Below are 17471 nucleotides of genomic sequence, written 5' to 3'. Positions count from 1 at the left end.
ATTCTAAACCTGATTCTGCACATTAATTGGAAACAACTTCGAAAAAAATGCTGTTGACTCCAAATGTTCATGTATCATAAACAACTGAGTCATAATGCTGATTCTTTCCTACAATATATGAAAGTTATAGAACTTACTTTAATTTCTTTTGCTTTGCAATAGTAGTAAGTAACTCAACTTTTTTCATTCCTTCCAGATAAGCTGAAAGTTCAGCCCAAAGAATTATATCAATTAGTGCAGGCTGCCTTGTACTGCATACTAGTAGTGATCCCTACCATGAGATGTTTAATTTTTAATTTTGATGCATTGTAGCCTCCTAGGATAGAGGAGGTCACAGAGACATACAGTGTTTTGATTGTTATGCACCAGACATTATCTGACTCCTCTGCTTGACTACTTTGAATAATTCAGGCTTTAACAAATAGATAATCCTGAAGTCAAACAATGAATATAATTGAAGTTATAGGAATAAATCTTCAGCAATGAAAACTGTGTGTGGAAGACAACTAAAATAAACTCTAGGATAAAAACACATTTCTGTTTTAAAAATCTGATAAACCAATAAACCAGTTGTGTCTCTGTGCATTTACATTTATTCTTCTAATGCGTGTATGCTACTTTTTTTGAAATGTGGGGTGGTGCAAATATAGATCCTTGGTATGCCCTTGGAAGCTGTTCGAACTTTGAATTTAGGCATAAATCTTCTCCTTTGTGATCTTGCAATTTGGATGTATATAGTTGTTAGGTAAATTATATATTTACCTAATAACTAATATATATATATATATAAAGACAAGCGTCCTGACTGACTCATCAACTCCCAGCCCAAACTCCTGGACCTAGAAGCGTGAAATTTGGGCAGGATGTTCCTTTTGTGGTGTAGGGGCTCACTAAGAAGGGATTTTAAAAAATTCGCCCCCTAAGGGGGTAAAAGGGGGTAAAATGTGTTTTCCCATAGGGATACAGCTTCCCTGTGTGGCTGGGAGGCTGCTCATCCCCCTCCCCCCACCAACTGCCAATTCAGCCACTCTGCCCTGAGGTCATTTGCATATGCAGCCTTGATTGGCCATCAACCCAACATTCTAAAGAGCAGGCAGGACACACGCAGTACTCAGGACTAGACATGGGCACGAACCGCATTATGAACCAAAAAAACCCATGAACCGCCTGATTGTCTGTTCGCAAACCGGCGGTTCATGAGCTTCCATGGCCAATGAACCAGCGTTCATTGGAAGCCCAGTTCGTTGTGTTCGCCCACGGTTCGTGAAGCCAGACAGTCAAGCACCATCAATCAATTCCCTTGGAAACTGAGCTGGGGGAATGCCTGAAGTCTGTCTGCACTCCTGTTGCCCGGCAAACCCGAATGGAAGCCCAGCTTACCTTGATCAGCAGGTCTTCCTTCCAACCATGGAGCTGCAAATTGGTTACAATTGGTTACATGAGAGAAGACACCTGGGGGGAGGGAGGGGGAAGGGGGGGTGTTCTGTAGCCATGAGCACTCCAATCTCATCCCTGCAAACCCTGATAGGCAGTTCTGACGGCCAACCCCTTGTACACTGGGCCAACGTCAACTGGTGGCTCTAATTGTATCGAATGGGAGTTTCCTGGGGGCCTCAGATTGGAGAGGGTATAACTCCAAGATCCCTATTGCAATCTTGACCAAACTTGTGTGCTGGCTGGAGGAGAGCCTGCTAAACACATTCTGGGAATATGGGCTCTCTAAGTCCAACGAGGGCCATTCTGAGCCCCACAAACCTCAAAACGGTTCGTCAGTGGGAAAAGTTCATTGCGGTTTGCTGGTTCAGGTTCATCGTCAGCACTGAACCACGAACTGCTGGTTCATTAAATTTTTTTGGTTCGTGCCCATGTCTACTCAGGACACATTCAATGACGCCCCAGTCATTGAATGTGTCCTGAGGTAAAAAATAAACCTCCCCTCTAGGGTTGCCAATCTCCCTGTGGGGCTTGGCTTTCCTGTGTAGCTGGCAGGCTGATGGGTCAACTGTGGAACTGTGTTCTGAGGTAAAAATTACGTCAAGGAAACTGCAGACAGTTGAAGAAAGACAGTACAAGACTCTTGAAAAGGGATTTTATATAAAAGTCAGTATGGCAGCTGAGTTTTTAAATGTTCTTGGGGAGATGGTGCACGACCTTTCTAGGGGTCATTTCAATGCGAAATTCTCACATGAACCTGCCAAAGGGCCCATCACACCACCCCTCCCTGCGTCCAACTCCACCTCAGATGTCTTGCAGCCATCATCTCTTATTGCCAAAAAGAAGCCTCATAGCAGACGTCGTGCAAGATACACGAATTCTAAAAAGAGGAAGCAACTTAGAGATGTGGCAAAGAAATATACACATTGTACTCCTACAGTGCACTTAGCAGCGGTGGCCAAGTACCAGAAAGTCCTGAGTCCAAGGGAAAGGTGACCATCCCTGCAGGCCTCGGCACAGCAGTGACAACCCTAGCAGACCTAACAGCCACAATATACCCTGATATCGCCACTATCAGGGAGTAGTCCATGGATGGGCTGTGCAAGCATGCCATTCTGACCCCCAAGAACGACAAGGCTGCCATCATTAATGAAACACAACTTAACTCCCTCAAAGGGGCAGAAATGGAGTACAGATCTGTGGACTCAGTGGTGCAAATGGATGATGTGGTCCACTACCCTGTGGAGTTCCTCAACATGCTCAACCCTCCTGGCTTCCCAGCCCACAAACTTCTCCTCAAAGTGGGGGCTCCAGCGATGCTGGTCCAGAACCACAGCTCACCCAAACTCTGCAATGGCACCAGACTATGAGTGAAAACCCTCTACAGGAACATCATTGAGGCCACATTGTTCATCAGCAGTGCTCGGGGGGGGGGGGTCGGTATTCATACCATTCATACCATCAGATGACCTCTTTGAGTTCAAGAGACTGCAGTTCCCCCTCAAGGTCTGCTTTGCTATGATGATCAACAGGTCCTAGGGGCAGATACTGAAGGTGGCAGGGATTAACTTGAGGGAGGACTGCTTCTCACATGGGCAGTTCTATGTGGCCTGCTCCAGAGTTAGCTCACCCAGCAGCCTGGTGATCCTGAGGGGAAAATCACCAATGAGGTCTACAAAGAGGTCCTTTAGTACAAAACCAACTCAACCTGCCCCCCCCAACCAAAAAACGTTACATACCCATAAATATTATAACTGGATTTAAAGTAGTTAAATACCATCACAAAGCATGGGCATTGAGCTAGTACGTACACACAAACACACACACACATACACGCACACCTAATATATATAGTGCATAAATTGTATAAATTGAAATTTAAAATTAGTCTATTACTGCTTTTTCCTGTAAATATTAGGTGTACCAAAATTAGTACATCATTTTAGCTTAGTCTTAAAACTGAAAGTTTATTTAACTGATATTGAATAATTTTAGGTTTGCCAGCTTCCAGGCGGTAGCTGGAGATCTCCCGGAATTACAGATGATCTCCAGGCCACAAAGATCAGTTCCCCTGGAGAAAATGGCTACTTTGAAGGATGAACTTTATGGTATTATACCCCACTGAGGCCTCTCCCCTCCCCCAACCCCACCCTTTCCCGGCTCTGCCCCAAATGTCCAGGAATTTCCCAACCTAGACGTGGCAACCCTAAATATTTACATCCGTATTCTAGGCATACTTATTTGAATGTAAACCTCAATGATTTCCATGAGACATTATCATGCAAGTGTGTTTAGGATTACAGTGCCATTCTAAGCAGAGATACACCCTTTGAAGTCAGTGGGCTTAGAAGGATGTAACTCTGCTTAAATTAAAATGGCACCATCAGCCTATCAGTCCCAGTAATTCCTGCAAGCAGGTAACTCTAAATACTGTGAAAATATTCCCCAGCTCTAAAATGACACAATACTGTCAGCACTCGCTGGATTCCTCTCTAACTTCAGTTAAATCATTTCCCATAAAATATCAATTTGAGTAAGAAACTTTTTCTTGTATGTTTTGTATATCTTACAAAAAACATAAATCTTGCCTTTGGGACAACTTTTCAGAGACAAAGGAATTTTTTTAAAGTCACTCTGCTTTTTGCTGTGCTGCAATTTTTTAAACATTGAGTTATTCAGCAATCCCCAACAGTGCAGTGAAGCAATTTTAATTGCAAATTCACTGAATACTGCAGTGACTATTGACAGCATGAAGCTCTGTGGTTTCTCCTGTTGTTATTACCTCTTTTTAAAAACAAATTAGATGTGTTCATGGAGGATAAAAGTGTTTTTAAGTGTGCTGAGTGCCCTTTTGGGATTTAGTACAAAAGATCAAGACTCACTACCATTGCTGATATGTTGCCTGCTGCTCACACCAATGATTAGCTCAAAAAGACTAGTTGAGAAAGTAAAATACAGAAGTTAACTTGAGATTGCCTTTGGGAAAGTACTAAAACCTATTACATCCTGATGGTCTCTAGAAGATTGTTTTTGTACTCTCAGCAACTGGCAGTAAAAGAAACAGAAAGGCTCTTGAATCGCAGGGAACAAGTCACTCAGTCCCCTGCTAGTCACCCCTGCTATCTGCAAGCATACCATAAATACACTTTGTCGTCTTTGTAAAAGTGTTTGAAAATGGAATATTGACTCCTGCTTTATGGTTTTGAACTAAGGCATTTGGGCATCACCACTTGGATATATAAATCTTCACCAGTCCTCTTAAGAAAATCCTTCCCAAGCTACCAGAATATTGACATCCATCAGAAACTATGCCAGAATGTTGTTCACAATCAAACAAGATATGTCAATGAGAGAATTTATTACTATTTTGACTTCAGGCAAATGCGGCATGTGAAGGCTACTACAAGAGAACATGTAAATGTAATACACAGGAGATGGCAATACAAGCTTAGGCTACTGGCTTGTGGGCAAGGCCTTTTGAAAAGCTTGCAAAATAAATTCTAATTGAAACATACAATTATGTCCCTGCATTTATATGTGAATCTGAGATGTATTCATTTTTGTCTCCCTTTTCTTCTGTGCACGCTCGATCATATGTTCAGGACGGAAAGCTTCTTAGAGGCTAACCAGAGGCTATCTCAATAGCTGTTGGCTGAACCCACTGTTCTTTCTGTCTACTTTCTGGCACTATTTGATGTCAACATGAATTAGGCTTTCCAGCCCATACTTGGTGTGGCTATCAGCACAAAAGTTTCACCTATCTTCCAAGGCTCTGAACCAATCCTGGGGAATATGCTGTTGAACAAGCCTCAAAGACTGGTCAGCCAATCAGAGCCCTGGGACTTCCCTGAATGGGAAGGGATGAGCCACCTCAACTAGAAAGGGGGAAAGGAATACATTTTCATTCAGATAGGAGAATTTTGGAAGTGGATGACAGTGTTAGCTTAGTCAGGCTTTTAAATTAGGCTTCAGATGGGATTGTGGAGTCAGGTTTGGGTAGGAACTTGTTTTAAGGAATCAGACAAGCACCTTGGAAAGGCCCTGTCTAAAACTATCCATTCTGGTACTGTTTTGAAGACAGCTTCTCTGAAAATGTAGAAGACCGACCTTGTACTGATTGAAGCCTGTCAGCCTAGCAGCTGCGATGAAAGATTTGGAGTTATAAAGGAACCTTACATGCTGAGGAGCTCTGTCTGGAGACAAATTACAGAGGAGAAAGGGCATGGGAAGGACCTCCCAGGGCACACTCCCAGAAGTGATGTCATCGTGCAGGCCCCGGGAGTAGTACCTGGCTTCATGCTGGGCCAATTTCAGGGCCAAATCAGCCCAGCACAAAACCTGGGAGCACTTCTGGGGCCTTCCTGATGATGTCACTCCCAGAAGGACATCCAAAATTTAAGTGCTGGGTCCCCCCCCCCCCCTACTCCCGCCAGGAAGGTAAGGGAACCCCACAACCCTATAACCTCCTGTTTTGGAACATGAAGTGATTTTATAACATTCCAGGAATTTTAAATTTCTATGGTAAAAAGCATATAAATTTGAAAATTTCTAGAGTGTCCTGATGTCACTTTTGGTCACAGAAAAAGGACAAAAGGGGGGACTTGACGCAAAAAATGAATTAAGAACCAAGAAGGTTAAAGAAATCTCAATCAAAGGGTCAAGTATTAAAATTACTAAACATGGAACATGTGTATCAATATACAAAAATGCATGTATTTAGGATAATATAAAAATGATTACATGCCCAAATATAACCCTAGTTCCGAAAATCATACAAAAAACTCAAACTTTATGTGACCCATGTAGCCTTCATCAGTGGTCAAGCAGCTATTACATGGTAATTCCAGACAATTCAATAATATGACAATAATTAATAAATATACTCAATGTAGGACCAAGTTGGAATTATGTTCCAATAAATATCAACAACTCAAGGAAGAGACATGCTTAAAAAGTCTCATTTGGAATCACCTTTTGACCTCGTCAGGTACATGTGTCTTGGGTGGTAATTCAATTGCGTACCTTCCTATTCTGGTCCAAGAAGAATCAATGTTAAGTGAAGTCTGGAGTAATGCTACATAGCAAAAATCATTGTGTTAAAAATAACTCAGTTTTCTCCATCTCTAAGATTAAAGAGAACGTGAGCAATATTAAAGTAAACATACAGCATATAAAGCTGTGCATTTAAATTTTTTCACTGTTTTCTAAATGAGATTTGCTGATTATAGCAAGTATATGAACATTGTACATAGATGAACCATTAAAAAAACCTTTTTATTTAAACAATTAACCAGTGTATGTGTGGGGGGGACAGGGGGGGATTTCATTTATGCCTATAGAATACACATTTATGTTGAGCAAATAATAAACAGGAAAAAAGCAGAAAAAATAGATAGACAGACAGACAGACAGACAGACCACATAGGAAATCTGAATTGAGGCTATGTTTGGGCCTGTAAGAAATGCATATATTTCTCTACATGATATGTATTTATGATCTGTATTAGTAATTTTAATACTTAGCCCTTTGATTGGGATTTCTTTAACCTTCCTGGTTCTTAAGTCACTTCTGGTCATGTCACAGCAAGTGATATCACAGTGTTCTAGAAATTTCCAAACTTCTATGGTAAACAGTAAATAGATTTGGAAATTCCTAGAACACTGTGATATCGCTTGCTGTTTTTACCATAGAAATTTGAAAATTACTAGAGCGTTGTGATGTCACTTCTTGTTCCAAAACAGAAAGTGACATCCTAAGGTAAAATTCACCTCCCAGTCTTCCCCTAAAAGTTCACTAGGGTTGCCAATCTCCCTGTGGGGCTAACAAGAGTGGATGACCACAAACGAAGGCAAACAGTAAAGTCAAATAAAGTGTATTATGTCTTCTGTTAAAGTAAGTTTCAATAAAGATCACAATAAGCAAACAATTAACATTCAAAGTAAACTAATCAAAAATACATGAAGATTCCTGGAACCAAATGTCATTGAAAAGTAGGTGCACTAAGTACAACAAAGGACTGACATGAAGAAACAATCCATCAAAACTTAAACAATCAAAATTAATGAACAATGCCGAGAATCAATGTTTCATGCCTCAGTCTTTGGTAGTCCTTATGAGTGGTGTGTTGAAGAGGGAAATGCCCAGCGTGCGGAGTCCTCCCGCCCGACATTCAGGGCTGGCAAGGTTCTTGATGTTTCTTGGAAACTTCCTCAGGGGTGGTGGAACATAAACTACCAGTATATTCTTATAAATTAACATAGCACCAGAGAATCAAAAGGTCTATAATGGCGGCTGAGTGCTGTGGAGCCTGGCCTTCCTGTGTGGCTGGCAGGTTCCTGCCTGCTTGCACCCCCCTCTCTCCGATTGGTCAGCTGTGGAATGCTGTATTCTGAGGTAAAAATCAGGAAAAGGAAACTGCAGTTGAAGAAAGATGGTACAAGACTCTTGAATAGGGATTTTATATAAAAGTCAGTATGGCAACTGCATTTTTAAATATTCATGAACCTGTTGAAGTGCCCATCACACCACCCCGCCCTTCGAATTCAAGAGACTGCAGTTCCCCCTCAAGGTCTGCTTTGCTATGATGATCGACAAGTTCCAGGGGCAGACACTGAATGTGGCAGGAATTGACTTGAGGGAGGACTGCTTCTCACTGCTTCTCACATGAGCAATTCTATGTGGCCTGCTCCAGAGTGAGCTCACCCAGCAGCCTAGTGATACTAACACCCGAGGGGAAAACCACTAATGTGATCCAAAAAGAGGTCCTTCAGTAGAGAGAGAGAAAAAGTTGTACATACTTTTCACTTTATGTATTGTACTACAATCTTTTACTATTTAAAATCTCTTCAATAAATGTTACATTTTGAAATTCACTTCATCATTTTTGGCATAAACATGCTTCGCTTTATTCAAACACCTTTGTGAAGCTCGGGTACTATGCTATTATACTACAAAACAACTCACAAACCAAAAAATGTTATATACCCATAAGTAATATAATTGGATTTAAAGTAGTTAAATACTGTAGCAAAGCACGGGTATCGAGCTACTACATCATAGAGTCTAGGCCAGGGCAACTGAACCCAGGCACCCTACCCCCGAATCTCAATGAATTTCCAAAGCCAGATTTGTCAACTGTGCTTGTACTTCTGATTGTAACCCTATTATAATTCTGTGATGACTGACAATTTTTAGGACCTATTTTCAGCATACTTAAAATTTAATATACATATTTAATTGAAAAGAAACAAATAGGAAGGACCTCTTAGATTGCTATATAAAAAACAGACTGTTCAGATAGAGGGAAACTGATTGCAGGTCCCTGGTTTCTCTGTTTCCTTCTTTTATCTCTTTTGTCTCTCTTATACACAGAACAGTATAAAAGGGGAATAATACTTTTATGTTTCCTATGAAATTCAGCAATGGGAACATTAATACCTGTTCAAACTCTTCAAACACATTAACAGAAACTGCCAGCATGATTTTTTTTAAAAAGAGTTGTTTGATTTCCATGGCTTTTTTATGGATCATGCACCATTCATTTCAACAAACTTTTCCTAGTGCAGTGTTTTTAATCTAGTGGGAAGTATTCTGTACAAAGGTCTGCATGAAGTGGCTAATTTTTTAAAAAGAAAATAATGCCTTCTTTTTTTTTTTGAAAGTTTTTTATTTTTCAATATCTAACATACAAAACTACAATAACAGTAACTACAAAAGACCACAATAGCACAAGGGAAGGGAAAGAAGGGAGAAAAAAGAGAAGGGAAAGGAGGGGTGGAAAAAAGGGGAAGGTAACCTACAAACACTAAACACTACACTTCAATGCTTTCCCTTCATACTGCCATAATAAAAAATAGCTTTATAAAGTAGTGATGGAGTGGTTGATCATACAAAATACAAATTACAATTCAAATTAAATCTTTTTCCCTCCCCTGGGCCTCGGACGCAATTCTCTCTGAGCAGCTACGGCCGCAGCGCTCGTTGCCTCCCCCCTCCCTTCAGGCTTCGGATCCTCTTCTTTTTGCTTGGTGTCTGGCCCAAATTCTGGATTTTTATCCACAAAATCCCTTAGCTGATCTTCCGAATTAATCTTGTAAGCTTGATCTTTATAACTAAACCCGATTCCTTCCGGGAGTAGCCATTTGTACTTTATGTCCCGTTCCCTCAAAAGAGCTGCCAACTTCTTGTACTTAAATCTTCTCTTCCGAACTAAAAATGGAACGTCCTTCAATATCTTGACTTTATTTCCCAGAAAGTCTAACTCCGCATTGTATGAATTATATAGGATACTGTCCCGGACCCTCCTAGATGAAAACTCAATAACAATCTCACGAGGCAACTGCCGCTTCATTGCATATTTTGAGGATGCCCGACGGACTCCCAAAATGGCGCTTTGAAAATAATGCCTTATTTAAAGGCGACCAAATGTCTTCCCCCCTTTTATGTTTACTAAAACCATATACAAACTATATTCTGATGGAATAGTTAACTAATTCACATGTGTTAATTATTAGTTCACCAAAGAGGGGAAAATACATGTTATGTGAAAGTACATGTAACAGTCACTTGATGGCTCTTTTTTCTTTTGTTTGGAAAAGGGGCTTACAGAAGCGAGTATTGCTCCCAGTGCTTAAATATGTTTTTTTTAATCTGCACACCATGGCTGCCTGTAGGGAGTTTGCATCGAGCTGACATGTGGGATTTCTTTGGGAGTGATATGAAACAGAAAAATGGAAAGGTGGGAAATAGTTTTCTCTTGATCACTGCTCCCAATCACCTTCTTTTCCTGAATAAAGAGGCTATGCAGACTGCAATTACATGCTCAGTAACAGGAGCTTGTAGGTCAGTGTATAAAACCTCAAGTCATCAATAAGACTGATTGAAAGTTTTTTCTGTTTGGGAAGTCTCTCAACCTACACTTTGGAGTAATACGTATTTTGTGCTAAAGCTCTTTAAATTATGCATAAACCATTCAACTATGAAAAAAGAGGCATTATGGAAGTACTTTGGAAGACGTTTTAAGAAACTTCCTTGCCTGTTTCTTGGCTAATAAAAATTTGGTTCAGGCTTCTGACCTAGTCAAGCCAGAAGAGAAGTCTCTGGGAAACTTACTGACACTCAGAGTTAACTGTTCCCAGAGAGAGAAGCTTAGATATGGTGTTCACAGAAACCAGGTAGAGATGACATCATGAAGAGCAGAGACCATCAAGGGCAGGGACTGAAGAAGAGGGAAGTTCATCCTCTGCATTCTGTCTCATTAGATTTCAGAGCTCAGGTGGGAGTTAGTTGCTCTGACTGCGAATGTCTCAACTGCAGAGGCACATCTCTTAGCAACCTGGAACCCTAATCTTGGGCCCTGGAAATTCTCTTTGAATTTTCTTGTTTGACCTGACAAAATACCATCTAGTTTAATAGCCAACAAAAACCTTTTATGTATTTTGGGTTTTAATTAATTATCTTTTATTATTTTTGTTCCTATTTTGTGTAATTTCTATATATGTAATATTTTGCACAGTTTTTAATAAGCTATATTAAATATATTTTCTGTGATGTTATTGGGTTTGGTGGTTTCAGTCTGAATCCAGTACCTTGGCTTATTTGTCCCAACTACCGAGTTAACCAGTTTGTGGAACACAGAGCGGAACTACAAGTGACAAAAGGCACAGGTTGGACACTTGCCAGCTTCCCTCAAGTTTTGATGGGAAATGTAGGCAGCTTGGCGGAATGTTGGACAAGTGACAGTTGAAAAGTCCATTGGACAGCAGTCAGAGAGCCAAGCTGCAAGACTAGGATGCCTACATTTCCCATCAAAACTTGAGGGAAGCTGACAAGTGTCCAACCTGTGCCTTTTGTCACTTGTAGTTCCGCTCTCAGTCTACAAATGGACTACCTAACAGGACTGATTTCTTGATTAAAATCAGGTACAGCTTCCTCATCTTTGAGCTTAGGGTTAGCTAGAAGGAACTGGTGGCAGCTTGTTACCCTGGGTTGCAAGGGCTCTTGTTTCCAAGAAGTTTTTTTTTCTTGACACCATTACCCACCCCCTCCCCCAGACTTGAGTTGTGTTGGACAAGAAGTAGTTTGACTTCCACAGATTCTGATAGGAGAGTTGAACTTGATTTAATTTGGTTGATCTTTTATTGTGATAAACAGGACTAAAACATATTTAGAAATGGCTATATTGTATTTTCTGTGTGTATTTATTAGCACAGATAAAAGTATGCACATTTTGGAAATTAATGTGGGCTGCTGAGAACCTCTTTTTTTAAAAAAAAAAGATGAAGATTTAAAGTCATCTTTTTACCTTGTATGGAAGAGATCTCTTGCCTCATTTTATTTTGCTTTTTTCATTTTAGAAAACACTGGCTTGAATACGACATATTTCCATCATTTCATTTAATCAAACACTTGAATGGTTTTTGTTCTTTTACAGTAAAAAAGGCAATAGAGCTGAAATCAAGAGGAGTCAAGATGCTGCCTAGCAAAGATAGCAACCACAAGAATTCTGTCTGTAAGTTTTTTTAAAATTATTCTCTTACAATGTGTTTTATTGTAAATACAGAAATTACACAGTTTTATCTAAACTGATACTTTGAAACACATGATTCTTACATGGGTAGAGGAAAAAATCTGAGGAATTTTTAGAGTTTTAATAAGATTAATTTAAGAAGTAAATGAGTAAATTGAGCAGCTGTCTTGGAGAGTCAGAATAGAAATTCTTTAAATAATAAGTGGAAATGGATAAACAGATCTTTCGCCCTCTGTGTGTGTGTGAGAGAGCGAGAGTGGGCAGGAGGGGGGGATGTGAATGAGACTGAAAAAGCCTTTACTTTTGTCTCTTATGGACTAGAAGAAAGCCTGATAGTTAACTGTCCAAAATCCAAGGTCATTTTCTTTGGTAAAAAAAATATCATGCACACCATAAGCGACAAATTCTTGGTAATAACATTGAGGAGGTTCCCTATTTTAAATACCTAAGGTTTTGGTTTGATCAGATATTAATTTGGTCAGTGCAAGCTGCTTGTGTTAAAAGATTGGCTACAGTAGCAACAAATATCATCTGTCACTTCCATTATTCATCTGAGGCTCGATATATTCCAGCTGCCATTAAACTCTTCAATGCTAAGATGGCCACACAAAGTTTATATGGGCCATGTATTTGGATTGATAAAAGTGGGGGATCCTTTGATTCAACTTCCCTTAATTCCTATGTTCCATCTCTGGAATTCCTAATTGTGTAGCAGGGGTGGCCCTCTGAGATGAATTGGGACAATCATCACTTGAAGCTTGGGCTTAGATGAAGGCTTTTTCTCCTAAAGTTAAAGTCATACACCAACATCCAAATAACTACCTTGGCTTGATTAGAGAGGACTCTTTTGTTTCCCATTGGGATAAACTTGTAGAGCAATGACTTCAGCTCCTCAGTGTTTCCTTGGACTTCTTCCATTTAGTCACCAGACAGCAAGCTGTGAGTGTGATTAAGAACCTTTTATGTATGATTATAACATCGCAATTTGTAAAGCATGATGTGCTTCCTCTTCTCAATTTTGTTGATGTTGTTACATCTGGTCAGCTTCCTGACTATGGTTCATATTTGACAGTTCCTCAGTATAGGCATGCCTTCAGGTGGGTGCACCTTAATGCCTTACCATCTAGAATTTTGCTGAGTAGGTCTCGTAGGGTACCGTACTCTTACACAGTATGTGGCTCTGAGGTAGTGAGGAGTCGGGACACTCTACATCATGTGACTTTTGAATGCAACTATTTTTCTGAGGCTAAGAATCGTTTAATCTTTCCTTTGCTCCAAAATATAGATCATTTGGAGATATTATGGCCTGCCCACTCAGCGGCATGAGCAGCTTTGGCTGGGAGCTGCTCTTCGCCTCTGGGGAAGAATGGCAGGCAGACGGGGGCTTTCTTGGGCACCCAGGAATTGCTGGAGAGGGCAGAGTCAGAAGCCTTAAAAGACTGCTGCACTCTCTCGGTGTGCAGTTGCACTTCATACTCGGCCCACCCACCTTCCTGTGGCAGTGCAGGTCTAGCGGGTTGCTGATTACCAGGGCCTGGTAGGAATTTTTTCTCTTTCACCATAATTGGCGACCAGGTGAGGAGTTTTTCGCCTACCTTGCACTGCTCGTGCAGGTTGTGGTAATTGGCTTACAGTGCATCTGGGAGGGATTCTATCAGGCAGGTTAGAAGTCGGGGAAAGTGAGCTGGACGATAAGCACCTTTGACATATCCCCATTGGTGGGCAATTGGGGTTTATCAGGAGTGGTTGGCTGCTTTACAGCCCAGTTGTGAGGACAGACTGCCTGGTGGGGAACCCCTGGACAAGTGGATCCTCCCTCAGCTTCATGGCTGGGCAGTTGTAGCTTTATTATTTTTTTAAAGAATTTTTATTGGATGGATTTACAAACATAAACATAAAAATCGTTATCATTTTCCACCCCATTGCATTTTCCCCATCCTCCCCCCCTTTTCTAGGGACTCCCAGCAGTTTTCCATACCCAACTTAAGCTAAAGAATATATCATATAAATTCTTAAAGTCTATAATATATATCTATATTATACATACTAATCTAATCTATTTACTTATCTTAACTATCTACGCTTAATATACTACTTATCTTAATTAAAAGTATAAAAATTATATAAGTATATAGTAAGTACATATACTAACTAAAAAAAAGGTACATGTATATGTGTAATATATTATTCCTTAAATACCTATTATCTATATTATAGATCTATTCTTTCTATTACATCACTAAAATATCATATATACTCCCTATAACCTATACAACCTTATTATTCAATCTTATACTTTCCCATATGAATATACTATCTTACTCTTAACTTTTTAATACTATAATACTATAACTCTATACTAATCCAATAGGATACAGTAAAATATACCCCCCTTTTAACCTTAAGTAAGTTTCTATCTCCCCTTTAATTATCCAAAGACCACAATTTCCCCTTCATGTCCCACTTTTTCTCCACATATTTCTTAAGTTTTTCCCAGCTTGATGTATAGTCCAATTCTTCTTGATCTTTCAATTTCCTTGTTAACTTGTCCATTTCTGCCATATTCAAAACTTTCAAAATCCAGTCTTCCATAGATGGTATCTCCTGAGTCTTCCACAACTGTGCATAACACATTCTGGCCACCGTAATCATATAAAACACCATAACTCTGTCCATTTTATCAAAGTCTTCTAGGTTCATGCATAATAACAGCAATTCCGGGGTTTTATTTATATTCCTTTGTAAAATATCCGACATAACTTTTACTATATCCCCCCAGAACTGCTTTGCCTTATCACAAGTCCGGGCAGTTTTAGCTTTAAAGGGGGGAACCACTTCACCAGGCTGGCCGGGTCCCATCCATGTGCTCGGATGGCTTGCACTTGGGGCAGGGGGTTTGCCAAGACAGGTAAGGGCAGAGGTCCAGGGTGTACCTGTACCAGTGCTTAGGTTCTTGCCGTGTTGACAGTTGTGTTGTTACAAGTTCATAAAGCGACCCTTTAGTTCCCAACTTTTGTGTCTGTCTCTTCATTTTGACTGGTGGGGGGCAATACGTCTTATTTGAAGATTAATATTAGACTCATCACTCTTTCAGTTGCTCAATTTTATGAGCCTGTGATTGATTTTCTCAACTGTTAAAATGTGATCCATTTTTTTTTACATTTTAGTAATCTGCTTAAAACCAGTACTCTGAGAAGCAGTATGAGGTAGATTAACTTCATGTTAAAAGTAATTCAGCAGTGGAATTGGCTGACTAGTCTTCAAGGAGCAGCTGGACAAATACTTGTCAGAGATGCTTTAAGCTGTTCCTGCACTGGGCAGGGGATTGAAATAGATGGTCTGTAAAGACCCTTCCAACTATATGAGTCCATGAATATAAGAACTTTCCTTCTTTAGTAGGGTTGCCAACTCTGGCTAGGGAAATTCCTGGAAATTTGACGGAGGCAGAGGAGGTGGGGTTTGGGAAGGGAAGGGACCTCAGAAGTCCATGATGCCATAAAGTGATGCCACCTTCCAAATCAGCCATTTTCTCCAGGAGAACTGATCGCTGTTATCTGGAGAACAGTTGCAATTCTGAGAGATTTACCAGGCCCTACTTGGAGGCTGGCAGCCCTATATTGTCTATATATCGTCTTTTTCTGTTCTCCCCCCGCCCCCATTTATTATTTGTGCAACTTAAATGTGTATTCTGTATGCATAAATGGAACTTGTTTCCCCACCACGGACACTGGTTAAATGTTTAAATAAAAAGTTTTTTTTTAAAAAAAAATGGTTTATCTATGTACAATGTTCACGTATTTACTATAATCACCAAACCTCATTTAGAAAACAGTGAAAACATTTAAATGCACAGCTTTATATGCTGCATGTTTACTTTGATATTGCTGATGTTCAGTTTAGTATTAGAGATGGAGAAAATTGAGTTATTTTTAAGGCGATGTTTTTTGCCATGTAGAGTCAAAGAACAAATGACTTTACAGATTCAGTATTGATCTGCTGTAACACATTTAGATGAATTGATGGCACATGCTGTGTTACTCAGCAGTTGAAGCCAAAACAGCTAATTCTCAGACAGGATAACCCTGCTGATTCGGTGTTGGATGCCGGAGAGAAATATATGGAAAGAGGGCATTATTTATTTGACAACTATTTGGGTAAAATTATTAATAATCTGATGCAATGAGATATAAAAGTTCAGGGTGAGCACTGTGATAACATTTCATCTTAAAATGTGCACATTATTCTTGTTACAGTCTGAAAAAGGAACTATGGATTTGTAGTATTATAGGAACACTGTACATGCTTCATGGATCTCTCACCGCTGCCCGATATGTGCAGTCATGCATCATGCACCACAAGATTTGCCATTGTGTCATTTAGACAATTTGCTAGCTACATATTCTTTATGAAAATGGGTGTGCATGGGAAAATGGTGTGCAGGAGCAACAAGTAAGGTGCATACTCAGTTTCTTACGACAGAAGAGGTTATGCCATCCAATTTCATGGTGATAGACACCATTTGTCACATCACAGGGTTGTCATAAAGTGTTTTACTCCCTGCCCCCCGCCCCATATGAGTGAGTGACTGGCAGTGTATTTGAACTGTTGCGCAGAATGCAATAAGAATTATTTTGAGCAATCTGACCCTATCAGTAAAGTCCACCATGTGTTTTGTTTGGGTCACAGGACAGTGTCAAAGAAACTTGGAAACATGCAATAACCTCATATAATACAAATCCTCCACATGACCTATGTACAATGTTCTGGAATATTTCTCAAGCGTTCCCATCAAGATAACACCTCTTTTTCTTAAAGGCACACTGATAGTACAATCCTAAAGAGAGTTATACCCTTCTAATGTCACTTGGATTTAGGAAGGTGCAACTCTTCTTAGAATTGTGCTGCGAAAGATCATAAATCAATGGCAATCAATCACTCAAAAATAATTGCTCATTGAGATTTACTGTAAAATCAGGGCTCTATGCTAGAGCAGAGCCCTCTGGACCTAAGAGGATGGGAACCATTTCATAATGGTGTGTTGACACATCACCTATAACTTCAGTCTGTCCTTTAAATAGTATTCATTATTTGCAGAGGGAAAGAAGCCAGAATGTCATCAACTTATTAAAAAAGAGTCCATTAATAATCATGCAACAATTGTTGCATGTTAACTCATGCAACAATTTCTAATCCCCCCGCTCCATCCTCTCCATGGATAACAGGCCAATCTCCCAATTTTAACATCTAATTGCAACTGATTATTCTGAAGGGCTTGTAGATATTCACAGTGCAGCAGAGGTGGATTATACTGATAAACATTTTGTCACCTATTCTTCTTCTCTGCGGGGCAAAGAAATTACCATACACCCTCCACAGCATCATATGAATTGGTTCTAAGTTCTACACAGCTCAGAGAGATGAGACCTATATATCAGATTTGGAACGGACTTGTTAAAGTTGGGCCAGCATGCTCTCAATGATGTCTCTACAAAGTGTGGGAGTGCTCCC

At 40.0% G+C, this 17471-nt stretch overlaps 1 protein-coding gene across 1 annotated transcript in view; it reads left to right on the top strand.

The window, feature by feature from the left end:
• Positions 1–17471, top strand: part of CSMD1 (CUB and Sushi multiple domains 1) — a 1321894-nt gene that overhangs the window by 764634 nt on the left and 539789 nt on the right. The window contains exon 7 of the mRNA XM_054971211.1: positions 11868–11945. Coding sequence (XP_054827186.1) covers positions 11868–11945 — 78 coding nt within the window. The remainder of the gene's footprint in view (positions 1–11867; positions 11946–17471) is intronic.

The sequence above is a fragment of the Eublepharis macularius genome, chromosome 1 (assembly GCF_028583425.1).
Source record: "Eublepharis macularius isolate TG4126 chromosome 1, MPM_Emac_v1.0, whole genome shotgun sequence".
Classification (NCBI taxonomy): domain Eukaryota; kingdom Metazoa; phylum Chordata; class Lepidosauria; order Squamata; family Eublepharidae; genus Eublepharis; species Eublepharis macularius.
This window is presented reverse-complemented; position numbering and strand designations above follow the sequence as displayed.